Raw genomic sequence first — 20503 nt, forward strand, 5'->3', positions numbered from 1 at the left:
CCGTACAGCTGGTGTCTGGTGCTCGAACCACTCGACAAATTTCTGAGGCTCGGGCTCAGAGAAGCGCGGAGCTAAAATTACCGATTTATTTTGCGTAAACTGGTACGACGATACTGCCTCCTCCTTTCCTTCTCTCTATCATTTTTCTCATTCTCTCTATCATTCCTTTCCTTTCTATCATTCCCCTCCTTCGCAAAACCGAGCCATTTACTCTTTTGTTCTACAGAAAGCCTCGTTGCTTCGATTGTAGAAGAGGGATATTTGCTGTGAGTGGGCCCTGGCCTGTTACCACCTGCCTTCTCAACATGAATATCACCAAACTAACGATCAGTGGGACGATCACCATTATAACAACGAAACGGAGGTGAGAGCAGAAACTAGCGCTACCTCCAGGTACATTAGACACACCTGTGGAAGATACAAGGGTCGTAGTTGGCCCAACTGACATTAACTTGGTGCCAAACAGCACACCTGTTAAACGACAACTATATTCAATTGCAATAGAACGAGCAATGCTCCAACAATGCTGCAGCGATAATTTGGGCAGAAAGTGAGCAACGTAAAGGAAAGGTGTTTGACCCTCGCTGTTGGTATTACCCAAACGTCGAAGAGAAACAAAGTACAGCCAGCAAGAAACTGTGCTAGACCAAACATCCCATATCACAAAAACAAGAGTTTCAAAGGGCTTCAGTAACCATCTGCGCTATATACCAGCTTATAACACAGTCAACAGGGAAATTAAAGATGATACCGATGGAAAGGATCCCAGAAGGGAGGTCGAAATATACAGATCAAACAATCTCCTGTGTTTCTGTCTCCATGTGGGTTACTACCGAACGTGAGGAATAAAGAATACATCAGAAGATAATTTTGGTTTAGCTTACGTTCCCATCACCAGACTTTATGTACAACTATTTACACTATGTACAATGAATATGGATCAGTTAAACCAATAATGAATAAAGTTTGTAGAGAAAGTATGAGAACACTCTCACTGCACTAACTACGGCACGTCCATACAGAATGGCAAGTTCTTGCATGGTATTAGCCAGCCCCAGGCTGTTGAGGGTCTGAGGGTTTATGTTGTTTCTACATGTGAGGTAACTTCACCCAGTCAATCCTCCCTCACTCTGCAACTATCAGACAGCCTCCAGCACCTAGATGACCACTCTCTACCAGCAAGGTGCACACATCCTGGCAAATAATGAACAATCATGCTAAGATTAAGGTAACATGCAGGTATGTAGTTATGTTTGACACACGAAGAAAGCAAGTTGAATTACACTTGGCACTCGTCACAACTAGTTGACCTGGTGGCATGTGAAGCATATATATATATATATATATATATATATATATATATATATATATATATATATATATATATATATATATATATATATATATATATATATATATATGTATACTTATTCAAAGTACTAAACTCGTAAGGGCCACACAGGACCTCAGACAAGACACTCACCTTTGATTCAGAGGAGATATAGCTCAGTTACCTTGGTTCTAGAGCCCTCAACAACACATAAAGGCGGAGAGAACAGTTTGTATTGAGAGTACTTACTGGCTGGTGATCCCCTGGGTGAGATCGAGGCTGCTGGGGACCTCCCCATGGGGCTCTTGAGGGGAGAGGCGGCCCCTGAGGGTGAGATGCGGCCCTCGCTGACGAAGCGGCAGTAGCGGCAGTCTAGGACGCAGTAGGTGCGGCTGCCGCCGGAGGCTCCTAGGGGCGTGGAGCACTCCAGCGGCGACAGGAACCCTCCTGACGGTGACAGGTTGAGAGATACACGACTGTCGTACCTCAATGCCGAGGCTGAGGCTGGTGAGCCTCCGCAAGACTTGTCGCTGCCGGCAGTGCCTCCTGCGGTGCCTCCTGCAGTATCCTCGCTGGTAATAGTGACGGGGGAGGTGTTGGTGGTGGGGACGGCAGGAGGCGGGCCAGACTCTTCTCCGTCAGGAGGCAACAAAACCATTGTTGAGGTTCCTTGCTGGTCCCCGACTATCATATCCTGCACACGCATGATTCCTAAGGCCACACACACACACGGGGCCAGAAGCTAAGTCTCAACCCCCCACAAAGCACAACTCGGCGAGTACACTGCCCAAACTCGCCCGGACTCGCTTACTCACAACCAAGTCACTGCCTAACTTCTGTAGCAGGAGAGATGTAAATTACTCACCGCATACCTGTCACTGCACCAGCAGGTAATGTAAGGTCGCTGGACGACCACCATCCAGGCGGGTACTGACCTCCTGTCATATGAGCCTTAAACGGAAGCCCGTTAAAAGTTAAGCACTCTGACGGGTTTGATGATTCTATCTCTCTAACACTTAATGCAAATCTTAAATAGTTTTACATTCAACACACACCTTGAAGACTTAAAACGCTTGAGTAACCTACCTATCTACCTACTTACCTAACCACCTACCAGCCTACCTACCTACATACCTAACCACCTACCTACCTACTTACCTACCTCCAGGTAAGTGGGTAGGCTGGATATCTTTATTGGGCAATAAAGATACCCAAGGGTTGTATATACGCCTTAGTCTTCAACTTGTCGATTCTGAATAGCAAAAATAAGACGCTTTATTGAATGGATGTTTCTCACTGGTTTTTATTCTTAACAAGAACTAAAGAGACGTGAGGAAGGAGAAGAGAAATGAAAATGAGAGACGGAAGGAAGATACGAAAGAGAGGGAAGAGGGAGTAAGGAAGAAGGAAGAGGAAATTAAGGAAAAGTGAATAGAGAGGATGAAGCGACACTGAGCTAGAGAACTACAACAAGACAGTAGTTACCCACAACAAGACAGTAGTTACCCACAACAAGACAGTAGTTACCCACAACAAGACAGTAGTTACCCACAACAAGACAGTAGTTACCCACAACAAGACAGTAGTTACCCACAACAAGACAGTAGTTACCCACAACAAGACAGTAGTTACCCACAACAAGACAGTAGTTACCCACAACAAGACAGTAGTTACCCACAACAAGACAGTAGTTACCCACAACAAGACAGTAGTTACCCACAACAAGACAGTAGTTACCCACAACAAGACAGTAGTTACCTACAACAAGACAGTAGTTACCCACAACAAGACAGTAGTTACCACAACAAGACAGTAGTTACCCACAACAAGACAGTAGTTACCCACAACAAGACAGTAGTTACCCACAACAAGACAGTAGTTACCCACAACAAGACAGTAGTTACCCACAACAAGACAGTAGTTACCCACAACAAGACAGTAGTTACCCACAACAAGACAGTAGTTACCCACAACAAGACAGTAGTTACCCACAACAAGACAGTAGTTACCCACAACAAGACAGTAGTTACCCACAACAAGACAGTAGTTACAGTAGTTACCTACAACAAGACAGTAGTTACCTACAACAAGACAGTAGTTACCCACAACAAGACAGTAGTTACCTACAACAAGACAGTAGTTACCCACAACAAGACAGTAGTTACCCTCAACAAGACAGTAGTTACCCACAACAAGACAGTAGTTACCCACAACAAGACAGTAGTTACCCACAACAAGACAGTAGTTACCCACAACAAGACAGTAGTTACCCACAACAAGACAGTAGTTACCCACAACAAGACAGTAGTTACCCACAACAAGACAGTAGTTACCCACAACAAGACAGTAGTTACCCACAACAAGACAGTAGTTACCCACAACAAGACAGTAGTTACCCACAACAAGACAGTAGTTACCCACAACAAGACAGTAGTTACCCACAACAAGACAGTAGTTACCCACAACAAGACAATAGTTACCCACAACAAGACAGTAGTTACCCACGACAAGACATTAGTTACTCACAACAAGACAGTAGTTACCCACAACAAGACAGTAGTTACCCACAACAAGACAGTAGTTACCCACAACAAGACAGTAGTTACCCACAACAAGACAGTAGTTACCCACAACAAGACAGTAGTTACCCACAACAAGACAGTAGTTACCCACAACAAGACAGTAGTTACCCACAACAAGACAGTAGTTACCCACAACAAGACAGTAGTTACCCACAACAAGACAGTAGTTACCCACAACAAGACAGTAGTTACCCACAACAAGACAGTAGTTACCCACAACAAGACAGTAGTTACCCACAACAAGACAGTAGTTACCCACAACAAGACAGTAGTTACCCACAACAAGACAGTAGTTACCCACAACAAGACAGTTACCCACAACAAGACAGTTACCCACAACAAGACAGTAGTTACCCACAACAAGACAGTAGTTACTCACAACAAGACAGTAGTTACCCACAACAAGACAGTAGTTACCCACAACAAGACAGTAGTTACCCACAACAAGACAGTAGTTACCCACAACAAGACAGTAGTTACCCACAACAAGACAGTAGTTACCCACAACAAGACAGTAGTTACCCACAACAAGACAGTAGTTACCCACAACAAGACAGTAGTTACAGTAGTTACCCACAACAAGACAGTAGTTACCCACAACAAGACAGTAGTTACCCACAACAAGACAGTAGTTACCCACAACAAGACAGTAGTTACTCACAACAAGACAGTAGTTACCCACAACAAGACAGTAGTTACTCACAACAAGACAGTAGTTACCCACAACAAGACAGTAGTTACCCACAACAAGACAGTAGTTACCTACAACAAGACAGTAGTTACCTACAACAAGACAGTAGTTACCCACGACAAGACAGTAATTACCCACAACGAGACAGTAGTTACCCACAACAAGACAGTAGTTACCCACAACAAGACAGTAGTTACCCACGACAAGACAGTAGTTACCTACAACAAGACAGTAGTTACCTACAACAAGACAGTAGTTACCCACGACAAGACAGTAGTTACCCACAACAAGACAGTAGTTACCCACAACAAGACAGTAGTTACCCACAACAAGACAGTAGTTACCCACAACAAGACAGTAGTTACCCACAACAAGACAGTAGTTACCCACGACAAGACAGTAGTTACCCACGACAAGACAGTAGTTACCCACGACAAGACAGTAGTTACCCACGACAAGACAGTAGTTACCCACGACAAGACAGTAGCTACCCACGACAAGACAGTAGTTACCCACAACAAGACAGTAGTTACCTACGACAAGACAGTAGTTACCTACAACAAGACAGTAGTTACCTACAACAAGACAGTAGTTACCCACAATAAGATACTAGTTACCCACAACAAGACAGTAGTTACCCACAACAAGACAGTAGTTACCCACAACAAGACAGTAGTTACCTACAACAAGACAGTAGTTACCCACAACAAGACAGTAGTTACCCACAACAAGACAGTAGTTACCCACAACAAGACAGTAGTTACCCACAACAAGACAGTAGTTACCGACAACAAGACTCAACAAGACAGTAGACAGTAGTTACTCACAACAAGACAGTAGTTACCCACAACAAGACAGTAGTTACCCACAACAAGCCAGTAGTGACCTACAACAAGACAGTAGTTACCCACAACAAGACAGTAGTTACCCACAACAAGACAGTAGTTACCCACAACAAGACAGTAGTTACCCACAACAAGACAGTAGTTACCCACAAGGAGACAGTAGTTACAACAAGACAGTAGTTACCCACAACAAGACAGTAGTTACTCACAACAAGACAGTAGTTACCCACAACAAGACAGTAGTTACCCACAACGAGACAGTAGTTACTCACAACAAGACAGTAGTTACCTACAACAAGACAGTAGTTACCCACAACAAGACAGTAGTTACTCACAACAAGACAGTAGTTACCCACAACAAGACAGTAGTTACCCACAACAAGACAGTAGTTACCCACAACAAGACAGTAGTTACCCACAACAAGACAGTAGTTACCCACAACAAGACAGTAGTTACCCACAACAAGACAGTAGTTACTCACAACAAGACAGTAGTTACCCACAACAAGACAGTAGTTACCCACAACAAGACAGTAGTTACCCACAACAAGACAGTAGTTACCCACAACAAGACAGTAGTTACCCACAACAAGACAGTAGTTACCCACAACAAGACAGTAGTTACCCACAACAAGACAGTAGTTGCCCACAACAATACAGTAGTTACCCACAACAAGACAGTAGTTACCCACAAGACAGTAGTTACCCACAACAAGACAGTAGTTACCCACAACAAGACAGTAGTTACCAACAACAAGAGAGTAGTTACCCACAACAAGAGAGTAGTTACTCACAACAAGAGAGTAGTTACTCACAACAAGACAGTAGTTGCCCACAACAAGACAGTAGTTACCCACAACAAGACAGTAGTTACCCACAACAAGACAGTAGTTACCCACAACAAGACAGTAGTTACCCACAACAAGACAGTAGTTACTCACAACAAGACAGTAGTTACCCACAACAAGACAGTAGTTACCCACAACAAGACAGTAGTTACCCACAACAAGACAGTAGTTACCCACAACAAGAGAGTAGTTACTCACAACAAGAGAGTAGTTACTCACAACAAGACAGTAGTTACCCACAACAAGACAGTAGTTACCCACAACAAGACAGTAGTTACCCACAACAAGACAGTAGTTACCCACAACAAGAGAGTAGTTACTCACAATAAGACAGTAGTTGCCCACAACAATACAGTAGTTACCCACAACAAGACAGTAGTTACCCACAACAAGACAGTAGTTACTCACAACAAGACAGTAGTTACCCACAACAAGACAGTAGTTACCCACAACAAGACAGTAGTTACTCACAACAAGACAGTAGTTACCCACAATAAGACAGTAGTTACCCACAACAAGACAGTAGTTACTCACAAGACAGTAGTTACCCACAACAAGACAGTAGTTACTCATAAGACAGTAGTTACTCATAAGACAGTAGTTACTCATAAGACAGTAGTTACCCACAACAAGACAGTAGTTACCCACTACAAGACAGTAGTTACCAATAACAAGACAGTAGTTACCCACAACAAGACAGTAGTTACCCATAACAAGACAGTAGTTACCCACAACAAGACAGTAGTTACCCACAACAAGACAGTAGTTACCCACAACAAGACAGTAGTTACCCATAACAAGACAGTAGATACCCACAACAAGACAGTAGTTACCCACAACAAGACAGTAGTTACCCACAACAAGACAGTAGTTGCCCACAACAATACAGTAGTTACCCACAACAAGACAGTAGTTACCCACAACAAGACAGCAGTTGCCCACAACAATACAGTAGTTACCCACAACAAGACAGTAGTTACCCACAACAAGACAGTAGTTACCCACAACAAGACAGTAGTTACCCACAACAAGACAGTAGTTACCAACAACAAGAGAGTAGTTACCCACAACAAGACAGTAGTTACTCACAACAAGACAGTAGTTACCTACAACAAGACAGTAGTTACCTACAACAAGACAGTAGTTACCTACAACAAGACAGTAGTTACCTACAACAAGACAGTAGTTACCTACAACAAGACAGTAGTTACTCACAACAAGACAGTAGTTACCCACAACAAGACAGTAGTTACCCACAACAAGACAGTAGTTACCCACAACAAGACAGTAGTTACTCACAACAAGACAGTAGTTACCCACAACAAGACAGTAGTTACCTACAACAAGACAGTAGTTACTCACAACAAGACAGTAGTTACCCACAACAAGACAGTAGTTACTCATAAGACAGTAGTTACTCATAAGACAGTAGTTACCCACAACAAGACAGTAGTTACCCACAACAAGACAGTAGTTACCCACAACAAGACAGTAGTTACCCACAACAAGACAGTAGTTACCCACAACAAGACAGTAGTTACCCATAACTAGACAGTAGTTGTCCACAACAAGAGAGTAGTTACCCACAACAAGACAGTAGTTACCCACAACAAGACAGTAGTTACCCATAACAAGACAGTAGTTACCCACAACAAGACAGTAGTTACCCATAACAAGACAGTAGTTACCCACAACAAGACAGTAGTAACCCATAACAAGACAGTAGTTACCCACGACAAGACAGTAGTTACCCACAACTAGAGAGTAGTTACCCACAACAAGACAGTAGTTACCCACAACAAGACAGTAGTTACCCATAACTAGACAGTAGTTGTCCACAACAAGATAGTAGTTACCCACAACAAGACAGTACTCATAAGACAGTAGTTACTCACAACAAGACAGTAACTGCCTTGATGTGGATAAGTAAAGCTGGTAACGTTGTAACAGAGGTAACATTGTTACGAGGCTTAGTAACGCCTTACGTGGAGTCAAATGACTCTGCGTTATTAGCAATCGTATTAATTGGTGGCTCAGATTATTAAAAGAGTTAATTAGTGTTGCTAAGTGCGTATTTAAAGGTTAGGTTACAGTGTGTGTACCAACCAATATACTGTGTCTTACCCTCTCTCTTATATATATACATATATATATATATATATATATATATATATATATATATATATATATATATATATATATATATATATATATATATATATATATATATATACACACACACAGTGTGTGTGAGTGTCAGCCTATACAGTGTCACCAAACACACATTATGTCACTCTATATACACAGTGTCACCCTACACACATTGCGTCACCCTACACACATTGTGCCGCCCTACACACAGGTTAGGTTAGGTAAGGTTCGTCAGGAAACAGGACAAATGTTTCCTGACGCGGGTCTTAGTCAGATGATGACCCGCCTTTGGAGCTTTTGGTCATCTGACCGAGGCCTTCCGCTGGCTTACCGGTCCACCCCTTTAAAAATTATGGTCATTTATAACCATTGTTATATATACCCTACACACATTGTGTCACCCTACATACGCAATGTCACCCTATACACATTATGTCACTCTACATACACAGTGTCACCCTACACACATTGTGTCACCCTACACACATTGTGTCGCCCTACACACATTGTGTCACCCTACACACATTGTGTCACCCTACACACATTGTGTCACCCTACACACATTGTGTCACCCTACACACATTGTGTCACCCTACACACATTGTGTCACCCTACACACATTGTGTCACCCTACACACAGTGTGTCACTGTCACCCTACACACATTTTGTCACCCTACACACATTGTGTCACCCTACACACATTGTGTCACCCTACACACATTGTGTCACCCTACACACATTGTGTCACCCTACACACATTGTGTCACCCTACACACAGTGTGTCACCCTACACACAGTGTGTCACCCTACACACAGTGTGTCACCCTACACACAGTGTGTCACCCTACACACATTGTGTCACCCTACACACATTGTGTCACCCTACACACATTGTGTCACCCTACACACATTGTGTCACCCTACACACAGTGTCTCACCCTACACACTACACACATTGTGTACACACATTGTGTTAACCTACACACCCTACACACATTGTGTCACCCTACACACATTGTGTTACCCTACACACATTGTGTCACCCTACACACATTGTGTTACCCTACACACATTGTGTTACCCTACACACATTGTGTCACCCTACACACATTGTGTTACCCTACACACATTGTGTCACCCTACACACATTGTGTTAACCTACACACATTGTGTCACCCTACACACATTGTGTTAACCTACACACATTGTGTCACCCTACACACATTGTGTTAACCTACACACATTGTGTTAACCTACACACATTGTGTCACCCTACACACATTGTGTCACCCTACACACATTGTGTTAACCTACACACATTGTGTCACCCTACACACAGAGTGTCACCCTACACACATTGTGTCACCCTACACACATTGTGTTACCCTATACACAGTGTCTCACCCTACACACAGTGTCTCACCCTACACACAGAGTGTCACCCTACACACAGAGTGTCACCCTACACACAGAGTGTCACCCTACACACATTGTGTCACCCTACACACATTGTGTCACCCTACACACATTGTGTCACCCTACACACAGTGTGTCACCCTACACACAGTGTGTCACCCTACACCCAGTGTGTCACCCTACACACATTGTGTCACCCTACACACATTGTGTCACCCTACACACAGTGTGTCACCCTACACACAGTGTGTCACCCTACACACAGTGTGTCACCCTACACACAGTGTGTCACCCTACACACATTGTGTCACCCTACACACAGTGTGTCACCCTACACACATTGTGTCACCCTACACACAGTGTGTCACCCTACACACAGTGTGTCACCCTACACACATTGTGTCACCCTACACACAGTGTGTCACCCTACACACAGTGTGTCACCCTACACACATTGTGTCACCCTACACACAGTGTGTCACCCTACACACAGTGTGTCACCCTACACACATTGTGTCACCCTACACACAGTGTGTCACCCTACACACAGTGTGTCACCCTACACACAGTGTGTCACCCTACACACAGTGTGTCACCCTACACACAGTGTGTCACCCTACACACAGTGTGTCACCCTACACACAGTGTGTCACCCTACACACAGTGTGTCACCCTACACACAGTGTGTCACCCTACACACATTGTGTCACCCTACACACAGTGTGTCACCCTACACACAGTGTGTCACCCTACACACATTGTGTCACCCTACACACATTGTGTCACCCTACACACATTGTGTCACCCTACACACATTGTGTCACCCTACACACAGTGTGTCACCCTACTCACAGTGTGTCACCCTACACACATTGTGTCACCCTACACACAGTGTGTCACCCTACACACATTGTGTCACCCTACACACAGTGTGTCACCCTACACACAGTGTCACAACACCTGCAGCAACACTCATCACCTTACACACAAACACCTTCACTTGCATCAGAGGTCACAAACACGTTAAATATTTATGAGTGCCAAGGTAACGAGGGACGGGGAGTGCCTGCAGTGCCAGATGCTGCAGCAATGCCGGACGCTGCTGCAGTGCCGGCTCTACGAGGCACTGTGATAGGAGGGCCGCGTGAGTGCTACGTATGGACCGGGGTGAGGTAGAGTGCCTTGTGCTACTGGGTGCGCCTCCGACGCGCTACTGGTGGTGCCACACATCCTGGCCCTGCTAGGCATCAGTGCCAGCCGCGCCGGGGACATGCGTCGCTCCGCCATCACCCCCAGCTGGACCGGCGTCACCCCCAACTGGACCAGCGTCACCCCCAACTGGATAGGCGTCACCCCTAACTGGACCGGCGTCACCCCAGCTAGACCGACGTCACCCCAGCTAGACCGACGTCATCCCAACTTGATCGGCATCACCCACAATTGGACCGGCGTCACCCGAACTGCACCAGCATTATTCATCTTGGCCCGTTTTATCACCCAGTTGGTCCACCATTATTAGTATTGTTATTATTATTATTATTATTATTATTATTATTATTATTATTATTATTATTATTATTATTATTATTATTATATGTATAAAACGCCAAATATTGATAAACCATTCAGTGCTTCACTGGGGGAAATCTAACTACCGTAAATAACTGAGGACGCAAAAAATACTTACCATACCTTTTAGTTGTGAAGGAAGTCAGTTACAGCACTGTTAAGGACGGTCAGTTAACCTTGAAGTGCCTTTAACTGTGATGAGTTACGTACAAAAAGCGTATTTTTGTGATAGGTTGTGTACAGGATGCCTGGGTGTGGGTGGGTGTGTACCACGCACCGGACAGCCCCTACATTATACACAGCCCCTTCGTGTAGCTTCGGCTGGAGAATCATTTGGGATGGGAAAAATGTGTATAATATACCTACCCTTAACTGTCTGGATCAATGTTGCAAAGGTAACAAGTTGTTGATCTACTACACGAGTGTACAGTCTTGTGGCTTCGAGTGTCGTTGCTCCTCAGTAGTGTTGGAGGCAGACAGAGGTTGATCAGTGGGACTTTAATGGGGACAACGTTACGCTCTACCTAAATGTTGTCTCGTCTAGAGCTTACTCTGCAGAGTGTGTTGTGTTTTTTCACTGGAGTTCCTCGAAGCAGATTTATGTGTCACAAGGTACATTATGGCAAAAACGCTTGAAGTGTGTGTTGAAGACGAGATGTTTACTCCGTAGTGTGACCCTCAACACTACTGTGTGCTGGGTAGGTATAAGGTTTGTCAGGAAACAGGACAAGTGTTTCCTGACGAAGGTCTCAGTAACATGACCCACAGCTGAAGATTTTGGTTAGCTGATCGAGGCCTTCCACTGGCTTACCTCTCTACCCCTTTAAAAATCATGGTTATGATTATAACCATTAGAAGTTACAGCTACATAACTAATTATTGACTTATATATATATATATATATATATATATATATATATATATATATATATATATATATATATATATATATATATATATATATATATATATATATATATATATATATATATATATATATATATATATATATATATATATATATATATATATATATATATATATATATATATATATATATATATGTCGTGCCGAATATGTAAAACTGGTCAATTAGCAAGAACTCATTTAAAATTAAGTCCTTTCTAAAATTTTCTCTTATACGTTTAAAGATAATTTTTTTCATTAATGTTAATGTAAAAATTTTTAAATTTGCACCAAAAGAATCTTAGAAAACTTACCTAACCTTATTATAACAAGTGCAATTTATTTTAGCCTAACCCAACTAAATATATTTTAGATTTGTTTACAATAATTTAATACTAAACAAACTCAGTGAAATATATTTTTTTTCGTTAGGTTCAGAATGATTTTGGCGAAATCATTGCAAACACAAGTTTTCGCTTGTCCTAATATGGCAAGATGAGCGTTGCTATTTAAGCCAAGATCGCAAGTTCTGTCTATTCGGCACGACATATATATATATATATATATATATATATATATATATATATATATATATATATATATATATATGTATATATATATATATATATATATATATATATATATATATATATATATATATATATATATATATATATATATATATATGTATATATATATAATAGGTGGACTGGTAAACCAGTGGCAAGCTTTTAAACTGAGCAGTTCTGAGCGTGGTACTGAGCCTTCAAGCATGACAAGCATGACATGTGTGTGGGAATGAGAAGTACTCACGCTGTGCTGACAACCCTTCGTTCTTGACATAGAAGGGACCCATCCTGTAGATGATCTCGTGGACGATGATAGCGAAGGAATACACGTCGGCCTTCTGCGTGCCTTCCTCAGGAGGGTTGGCATTCCGAAGTATTTCCGGGGCGGTCCACAATTTCCCTGCGTAGACACAGAATTGAGTTATTTTTTTCCAATTTCTTTGCCACCCATTTCAGTGGATCATCATATTTACAGAGAAAATTTACATTACATAATTGATTATATAATAATTATTTAGTTGATAATTCCGCCGCCAACGGGAAAAAATTATTCAACGCAAATCTTTTATTAATTTACAGGTTTAACATGTTTTTTTAACAAAGTTAAACTACTGGCCTGTGACCGTAAGTATTGACCCAGCAGTGATATTACGGTCATAGATATTACTAAACTGACAAGGAAGCTTTAAATCCTTGACGAATTTAAATCCGTAAAGGATTTAAATCCATAAAAGATTTAAAGCTCCCTTGTGATAAAGAAATCGGTCAAAATTAACTCCGAGGTAAGAATATTATATTCAGCCAATTTTATGGCCAAGTATTGAGTTTTCCACAATAAAGAGAGTATTATTTTATTCTTCCCTTACTACTGTTATCCACGTTTCTCTTCTCTCAGCTCAAAGATCATAGATTATTTTTTCACTAGTTTGAAACCACGAGATTTAATTATTATCTCTAAGATGGTTTAGAAATTTGATATCTTCGAACGTGAAGTTTTCCCTTGTTCAAGTATAATCTGTCGGCTATAAATACCGGGATAAAACTTGCGTTTAATATAAACTTAAGGAAAGAATATGTAAAATAAACTCTTGCAAAACTTGTATCGAATCCAGCTCTACCAGTCATTCTCTCGTATTTATTTATGTCTTTCTATATTCCTCTTTATTCTTCTCACCTTTATCCACCTCGTAGGCAGAGTTCAAATATATATCAATATCTCTCTGTATCCTCCCTTTCTCACTCATTTATCCACAACTCTCTGTCATCCTTGTGGCTCCTACTCACGTTTCCAGTAGACGTAATCTTCTTGCGAGTAGACTCTCTCTCTGAGGTTGTGGAGTCCGAAGTCAGTCAACTTGAGGACGAAGCGAGAGTCTACCACACAGTTGCTGGACTTGAGATTGCCGTGAGTTCTCAGCTCGCTCGAGTGCAGGAAAGCCATTCCCTGAACAAGAGTGGTATAGTTAAGTGTGGCTGAGGATCCTACCTGACTGCACAACAGTGGTATAATTTAGTGTGGCTGAGGATTCTATCTGACCGAACAACAGTGGTACACTTTAGTGTGGCTGAGGATCATATCTGACCGAACAACAGTGGTACAGTTTGTGTGGCTGAGGATTCTAGATGACCGAACAACAGTGGTACAGTTTAGTGTGACTGAAGATCCTACCTGACCGAACAACAGTGGTACACTTTAGTGTGGCTGAGGATCCAATATGACCGAACAACAGTGGTACAGTTTAGTGTGGCTGAGGATTCTACCTGACCGAACAACAGTGGTACAGTTTAGTGTGGCTGAAGATCCTACCTGACCGAACAACAGTGGTACACTTTAGTGTGGCTGAGGATCCAATATGACCGAACAACAGTGGTACAGTTTAGTGTGGCTGAGGATTCTACCTGACCGAACAACAGTGGTACACTTTAGTGTGGCTGAGGATCCTACCTGACTGTACACGGGTCATCAAGGCCGCAGCATCACCTGTGTACTAACATCAACGATACGTTGCTAACGATACAGTTCACAGCATCACTTACGATAGTATTGCCATAAAATTTTGCGGTTAACGGTATAAAGTACACTGCAGTGCATTACCATAGTTGCAGTTGTTGTATTCAGTACATACATGGTACACAACTAGGAGTTTTTGATAGTACACACACACACACACACACACACACACACACACACACACACACACACACACACACACACACACACACACACACACACGACGCACCTTAACAATGTCATGCATAAGTGACATCTTAAACATGGAGTCGAGTTTCACATCTTCGTTTTCCAGCAGGTCCTGGAGGGAACCCTTAGGGCAGTACTCAGTGAAGACGGCGCAGTAGGGCTTGTTGTCGACACACACCCCGATGAACCTGACCAAGTGCTCGTACTGGAGGTCCTTCATCTGCTCCAGCAATCCGACAGCATCCGCGAACGTCAACACGGATTCGGATGCGTCCGGATGCCCATACATCGTGGGTTATGGAGGCGGGGAAGGATCGAAGAATAAATTTTTAATTAACTAAACAATGACGAGGTTAAAATAGTTTTTTCTTAGTGATACCTTTCTAGCATCGACACTAGCTGATTAATTAGATAATGATCCACATATATACTGAGAGGGTGGAAGTGTGTGTGTGTGTGTGTGTGTGTGTGTGGGTGTGTGTGTGTGTGTGTGTGTGTGTGTGTGTGTGTGTGTGTGTGTGTACTCACCTAGTTCTCACCTAGTTGAGATTGCAGGGGTCGAGTCCAAGCTCCTGGCCCCGCCTCTTCACTGATCGCCACTAGGTCACTCTCCCTGAACCGTGAGCTTTATCATACCTCTGCTTAAAGCTATGTATGGATCCTGACTCCACTACATCGCTTCCCAAACTATTCCACTTACTAACTACTCTGTGGCTGAAGAAATACTTCCTAACATCCCTGTGATTCATCTGAGTCTTCAACTTCCAACTGTGTCCCCTTGTTACTGTGTCCAATCTCTGGAACATCCTGTCTTTGTCCACCTTGTCAATTCCTCTTCGTATTTTGTATATCGTTATGATGTCCCGCCTATCTCTCCTGTGTATATAACAAAAAGGCACAATACCGTGACTGGAACGATACACAAATAACCCGCACATAAAAGAGAGAAGCTTACGACGACGTTTCGGTCCGACTTGGACCATTGACAAAGTCACAGTGTGACTTTGTCAATGGTCCAAGTCGGACCGAAACGTCGTCGTAAGCTTCTCTCTTTTATGTGCGGGTTATTTGTGTATCTCTCCTGTGTGTGTGTGTGTGCGTGTGTGTGTGTGTGTGTGTGTGTGTGTGTGTGTGTGTGTGTGTGTGTGTGTGTGGAGGGATACTCACTCGCTTGAGTTGTATAAGCATGGGTCTGGCCAGGTCCACACGGTCTTTGTGAATCTTCTTAATAGCCACAGTCACACCCTGTGGAAGATAGTGGTTACACCTGTGTGAATTGTGACCCTGCACACACTACCGTGACCCCACACACACTACCGTGACCCCACACACACTACCGTGACACCGCACATACTACCGTGACACCACACACACTACCGTGACCCCACACACACTACCGTGACCCCACACACACTACCGTGACACCGCACATACTACCGTGACACCACACACACTACCGTGATCCCACACACACTACCGTGACCCCACACACACTATCGTGACCCCACACACACTACCGTGACCCCACACACACTACCGTGACACCGCACATACTACCGTGACCCCACACACACTACCGTGACCCCACACACACTACCGTGACCCCACACACACTACCGTGACCCCACACACACTACCGTGACCCCACACACACTACCGTGACCCCACACACACACTACCGTGACACCACACACACTACCGTGATCCCACACACACTACCGTGACACCACACATACTACCGTGACACCACACACACTACCGTGACCCCACACATACTACCGTGACCCCACACACACTACCGTGACCCCACACACACTACCGTGACCCCACACACACTACCGTGACCCCACACACACTACCGTGACCCCACACACACTACCGTGACCCCACACACACTACCGTGACCCTGCACACACTACCGTGACCCCACACACACTACCGTGACCCCACACACACTACCGTGACCCCACACACACTACCGTGACCCAACACACACTACCGTGACACCGCACATACTACCGTGACACCACACACACTACCGTGACCCCACACATACTACCGTGACCCCACACACACTACCGTGATCCCACACACACTACCGTGACACCACACATACTACCGTGACACCACACACACTACCGTGACCCCACACACACTACCGTGACACCACACACACTACCGTGACCCCACACACACTACCGTGACCCCACACACACTACCGTGACCCCACACACACTACCGTGACCCCACACACACTACCGTGACCCCACACACACTACCGTGACCCCACACACACTACCGTGACCCTGCACACACTACCGTGACCCCACACACACTACCGTGACCCCACACACACTACCGTGACCCCACACACACTACCGTGACCCCACACACACTACCGTGACACCGCACATACTACCGTGACACCACACACACTACCGTGACCCCACACATACTACCGTGACCCCACACACACTACCGTGATCCCACACACACTACCGTGACACCACACATACTACCGTGACACCACACACACTACCGTGACCCCACACATACTACCGTGACCCCACACACACTACCGTGATCCCACGCACACTACCGTGACCCTGCACACACTACCGTGACCCTGCACACACTACCGTGACCCTGCACACACTAACGTGACCCCACACACACTACCGTGACACCACACACACTACCGTGACCCCACACACACTACCGTGACCCCACACACACTACCGTGACCCCACACATACTACCGTGACCCCACACACACTACCGTGATCCCACACACACTACCGTGACACCACACACACTACCGTGACCCCACACACACTACCGTGACCCCAACACACACTACCGTGACACCACACACACTACCGTGACCACACATACACTACCGTGACACCACACACACTACGGTGACCACACACACACTACCGTGACTCAGGATATGAGGATATGAGGTTCTGAAGCTTCGTTATTAACCAGGATGTGAGGTTCTGAAGCTTCGTTATTAATCAGGATAAGAGGTTCTGAAGCTTCATTATTAATCAGGATATGAGGTTCTGAAGCTTCGTTATTAATCAGGATGTGAGGTTCTGAAGCTTCGTTATTAATGAAGGATATGAGGTTCTGAAGCTTCGTTATTAACCAGGATGTGAGGTTCTGAAGCTTCGTTATTAATCAGGATATGAGGTTCTGAAGCTTCGTTATTAATCAGGATGTGAGGTTCTGAAGCTTCGTTATTAATCAGGATGTGAGGCTCTGAAGCTTCGTTATTAATCAGGATATGAGGTTCTGAAGCTTCGTTATTAATCAGGATGTGAGGTTCTGAAGCTTCGTTATTAATCAGGATATAAGGTTCTGAAGCTTCGTTATTAACCAGGATGTGAGGTTCTGAAGCTTCGTTATTAATCAGGATATGAGGTTCTGAAGCTTCGTTATTAACCAGGATGTGAGGTTCTGAAGCTTCGTTATTAATCAGGATATGAGGTTCTGAAGCTTCGTTATCAATCAGGATGTGAGGTTCTGAAGCTTCGTTATTAATCAGGATGTGAGGTTCTGAAGCTTCGTTATTAATCAGGATGTGAGGTTCCGAAGCTTCGATATTAATCAAGATATGAGATTCTGAAGCTTCGTTATTAATCAGGATATGATGTTCTGAAGCTTCGTTATTAACCAGGATGTGAGGTTCTGAAGCTTCGTTATTAATCAGGATATGAGGTTCTGAAGCTTCGTTATTAACCAGGATGTGAGGTTCTGAAGCTTCGTTATTAATCAGGATACGAGGTTCTGAAGCTTCGTTATTAATCAGGATGTGAGGTTCTGAAGCTTCGTTATTAATCAGGATGTGAGGTTCTGAAGCTTCGTTATTAATCAGGATGTGAGGTTCTGAAGCTTCGTTATTAATCAGGATGTGAGGTTCTGAAGCTTCGTTATTAATCAGGATGTGAGGTTCTGAAGCTTCGTTATTAATCAGGATGTGAGGTTCTGAAGCTTAGTTATTAATCAGGATGTGAGGTTCTGAAGCTTCGTTATTAATCAGGATATGAGGTTCTGAAGCTTCGTTATTAATCAGGATATGAGGTTCTGAAGCTTCGTTATTAATCAGGATATGAGGTTCTGAAGCTTCGTTATTAATCAGGATGTGAGGTTCTGAAGCTTCGTTATTAATCAGGATATGAGGTTCTGAAGCTTCGTTATTAATCAGGATATGAGGTTCTGAAGCTTCGGTATTAATCAGGGTATGAGGTTCTGAAGCTTCGTTATTAATCAGGATGTGAGGTTGTGAAGCTTCGTTATTAATCAGGATGTGAGGTTCTGAAGCTTCGTTATTAATAAGGATGTGAGGTTCTGAAGCTTCGTTATTAATCAGGATGTGAGGTTTTGAAGCTTCGTTATTAATCAGGATGTGAGGTTCTGAAGCTTCGTTATTAATCAGGATATGAGATTCTGAAGCTTCGTTATTAATCAGGATATGAGGTTCTGAAGCTTCGTTATTAATCAGGATGTGAGGTTCTGAAGCTTCGTTATTAATCAGGATATGAGGTTCTGAAGCTTCGTTATTAATCAGGATATGAGGTTCTGAAGCTTCGTTATTAATCAGGATATGAGGTTCTGAAGCTTCGTTATTAATCAGGATGTGAGGTTCTGAAGCTTCGTTATTAATCAGGATGTGAGGTTCTGAAGCTTCGTTATTAATCAGGATGTGAGGTTCTGAAGCTTCGTTATTAATCAGGATATGAGGTTCTGAAGCTTCGTTATTAATCAGGATATGAGGTTCTGAAGCTTCGTTATTAATCAGGATGTGAGGTTCTGAAGCTTCGTTATTAATGAAGGATATGAGGTTCTGAAGCTTCGTTATTAACCAGGATGTGAGGTTCTGAAGCTTCGTTATTAATCAGGATATGAGGTTCTGAAGCTTCGTTATTAATCAGGATGTGAGGTTCTGAAGCTTCGTTATTAATCAGGATGTGAGGTTCTGAAGCTTCGTTATTAATCAGGATATGAGGTTCTGAAGCTTCGTTATTAATCAGGATGTGTGGTTCTGAAGCTTCGTTATTAATCAGGATATGAGGTTCTGAAGCTTCGTTATTAACCAGGATGTGAGGTTCTGAAGCTTCGTTATTAATCACGATATGAGGTTCTGAAGCTTCGTTATTAATCAGGATGTGAGGTTCTGAAGCTTCGTTATTAATCAGGATGTGAGGTTCTGAAGCTTCGTTATTAATCAGGATGTGAGGTTCTGAAGCTTCGTTATTAATCAGGATGTGAGGTTCTGAAGCTTCGTTATTAATCAGGATGTGAGGTTCTGAAGCTTCGTTATTAATCAGGATGTGAGGTTCTGAAGCTTAGTTATTAATCAGGATGTGAGGTTCTGAAGCTTCGTTAT

At 43.4% G+C, this 20503-nt stretch overlaps 2 protein-coding genes across 2 annotated transcripts in view; both read right to left on the reverse strand.

The window, feature by feature from the left end:
- Nucleotides 1-220: 220 nt before the first annotated feature.
- On the reverse strand, nucleotides 221-11335 carry LOC128699476 (mucin-19). The gene is made up of 3 exons (XM_053792244.2): nucleotides 11028-11335; nucleotides 1580-2166; nucleotides 221-471 (listed from the first exon to the last, which is right to left on the reverse strand). Exons 2-3 carry the CDS (start codon nucleotides 2034-2036, stop codon nucleotides 221-223), a joined length of 708 nt encoding a protein of 235 aa, XP_053648219.2. The 5' UTR covers nucleotides 2037-2166; nucleotides 11028-11335.
- A 176-nt stretch (nucleotides 11336-11511) lies between these two features.
- LOC128698921 (receptor-type guanylate cyclase gcy-28) overlaps nucleotides 11512-20503 on the reverse strand; it is a 153780-nt gene continuing 144788 nt past the window's right edge. The window contains exons 10-14 of the mRNA XM_070090405.1: nucleotides 16276-16353; nucleotides 15149-15328; nucleotides 14193-14352; nucleotides 13153-13308; nucleotides 11512-11528 (exon numbers count right to left, since the gene is read on the reverse strand). Coding sequence (XP_069946506.1) covers nucleotides 11512-11528; nucleotides 13153-13308; nucleotides 14193-14352; nucleotides 15149-15328; nucleotides 16276-16353 — 591 coding nt within the window. The remainder of the gene's footprint in view (nucleotides 11529-13152; nucleotides 13309-14192; nucleotides 14353-15148; nucleotides 15329-16275; nucleotides 16354-20503) is intronic.

The sequence above is a fragment of the Cherax quadricarinatus genome, chromosome 31 (genome assembly GCF_038502225.1).
Source record: "Cherax quadricarinatus isolate ZL_2023a chromosome 31, ASM3850222v1, whole genome shotgun sequence".
In the NCBI taxonomy this organism is placed as follows: domain Eukaryota; kingdom Metazoa; phylum Arthropoda; class Malacostraca; order Decapoda; family Parastacidae; genus Cherax; species Cherax quadricarinatus.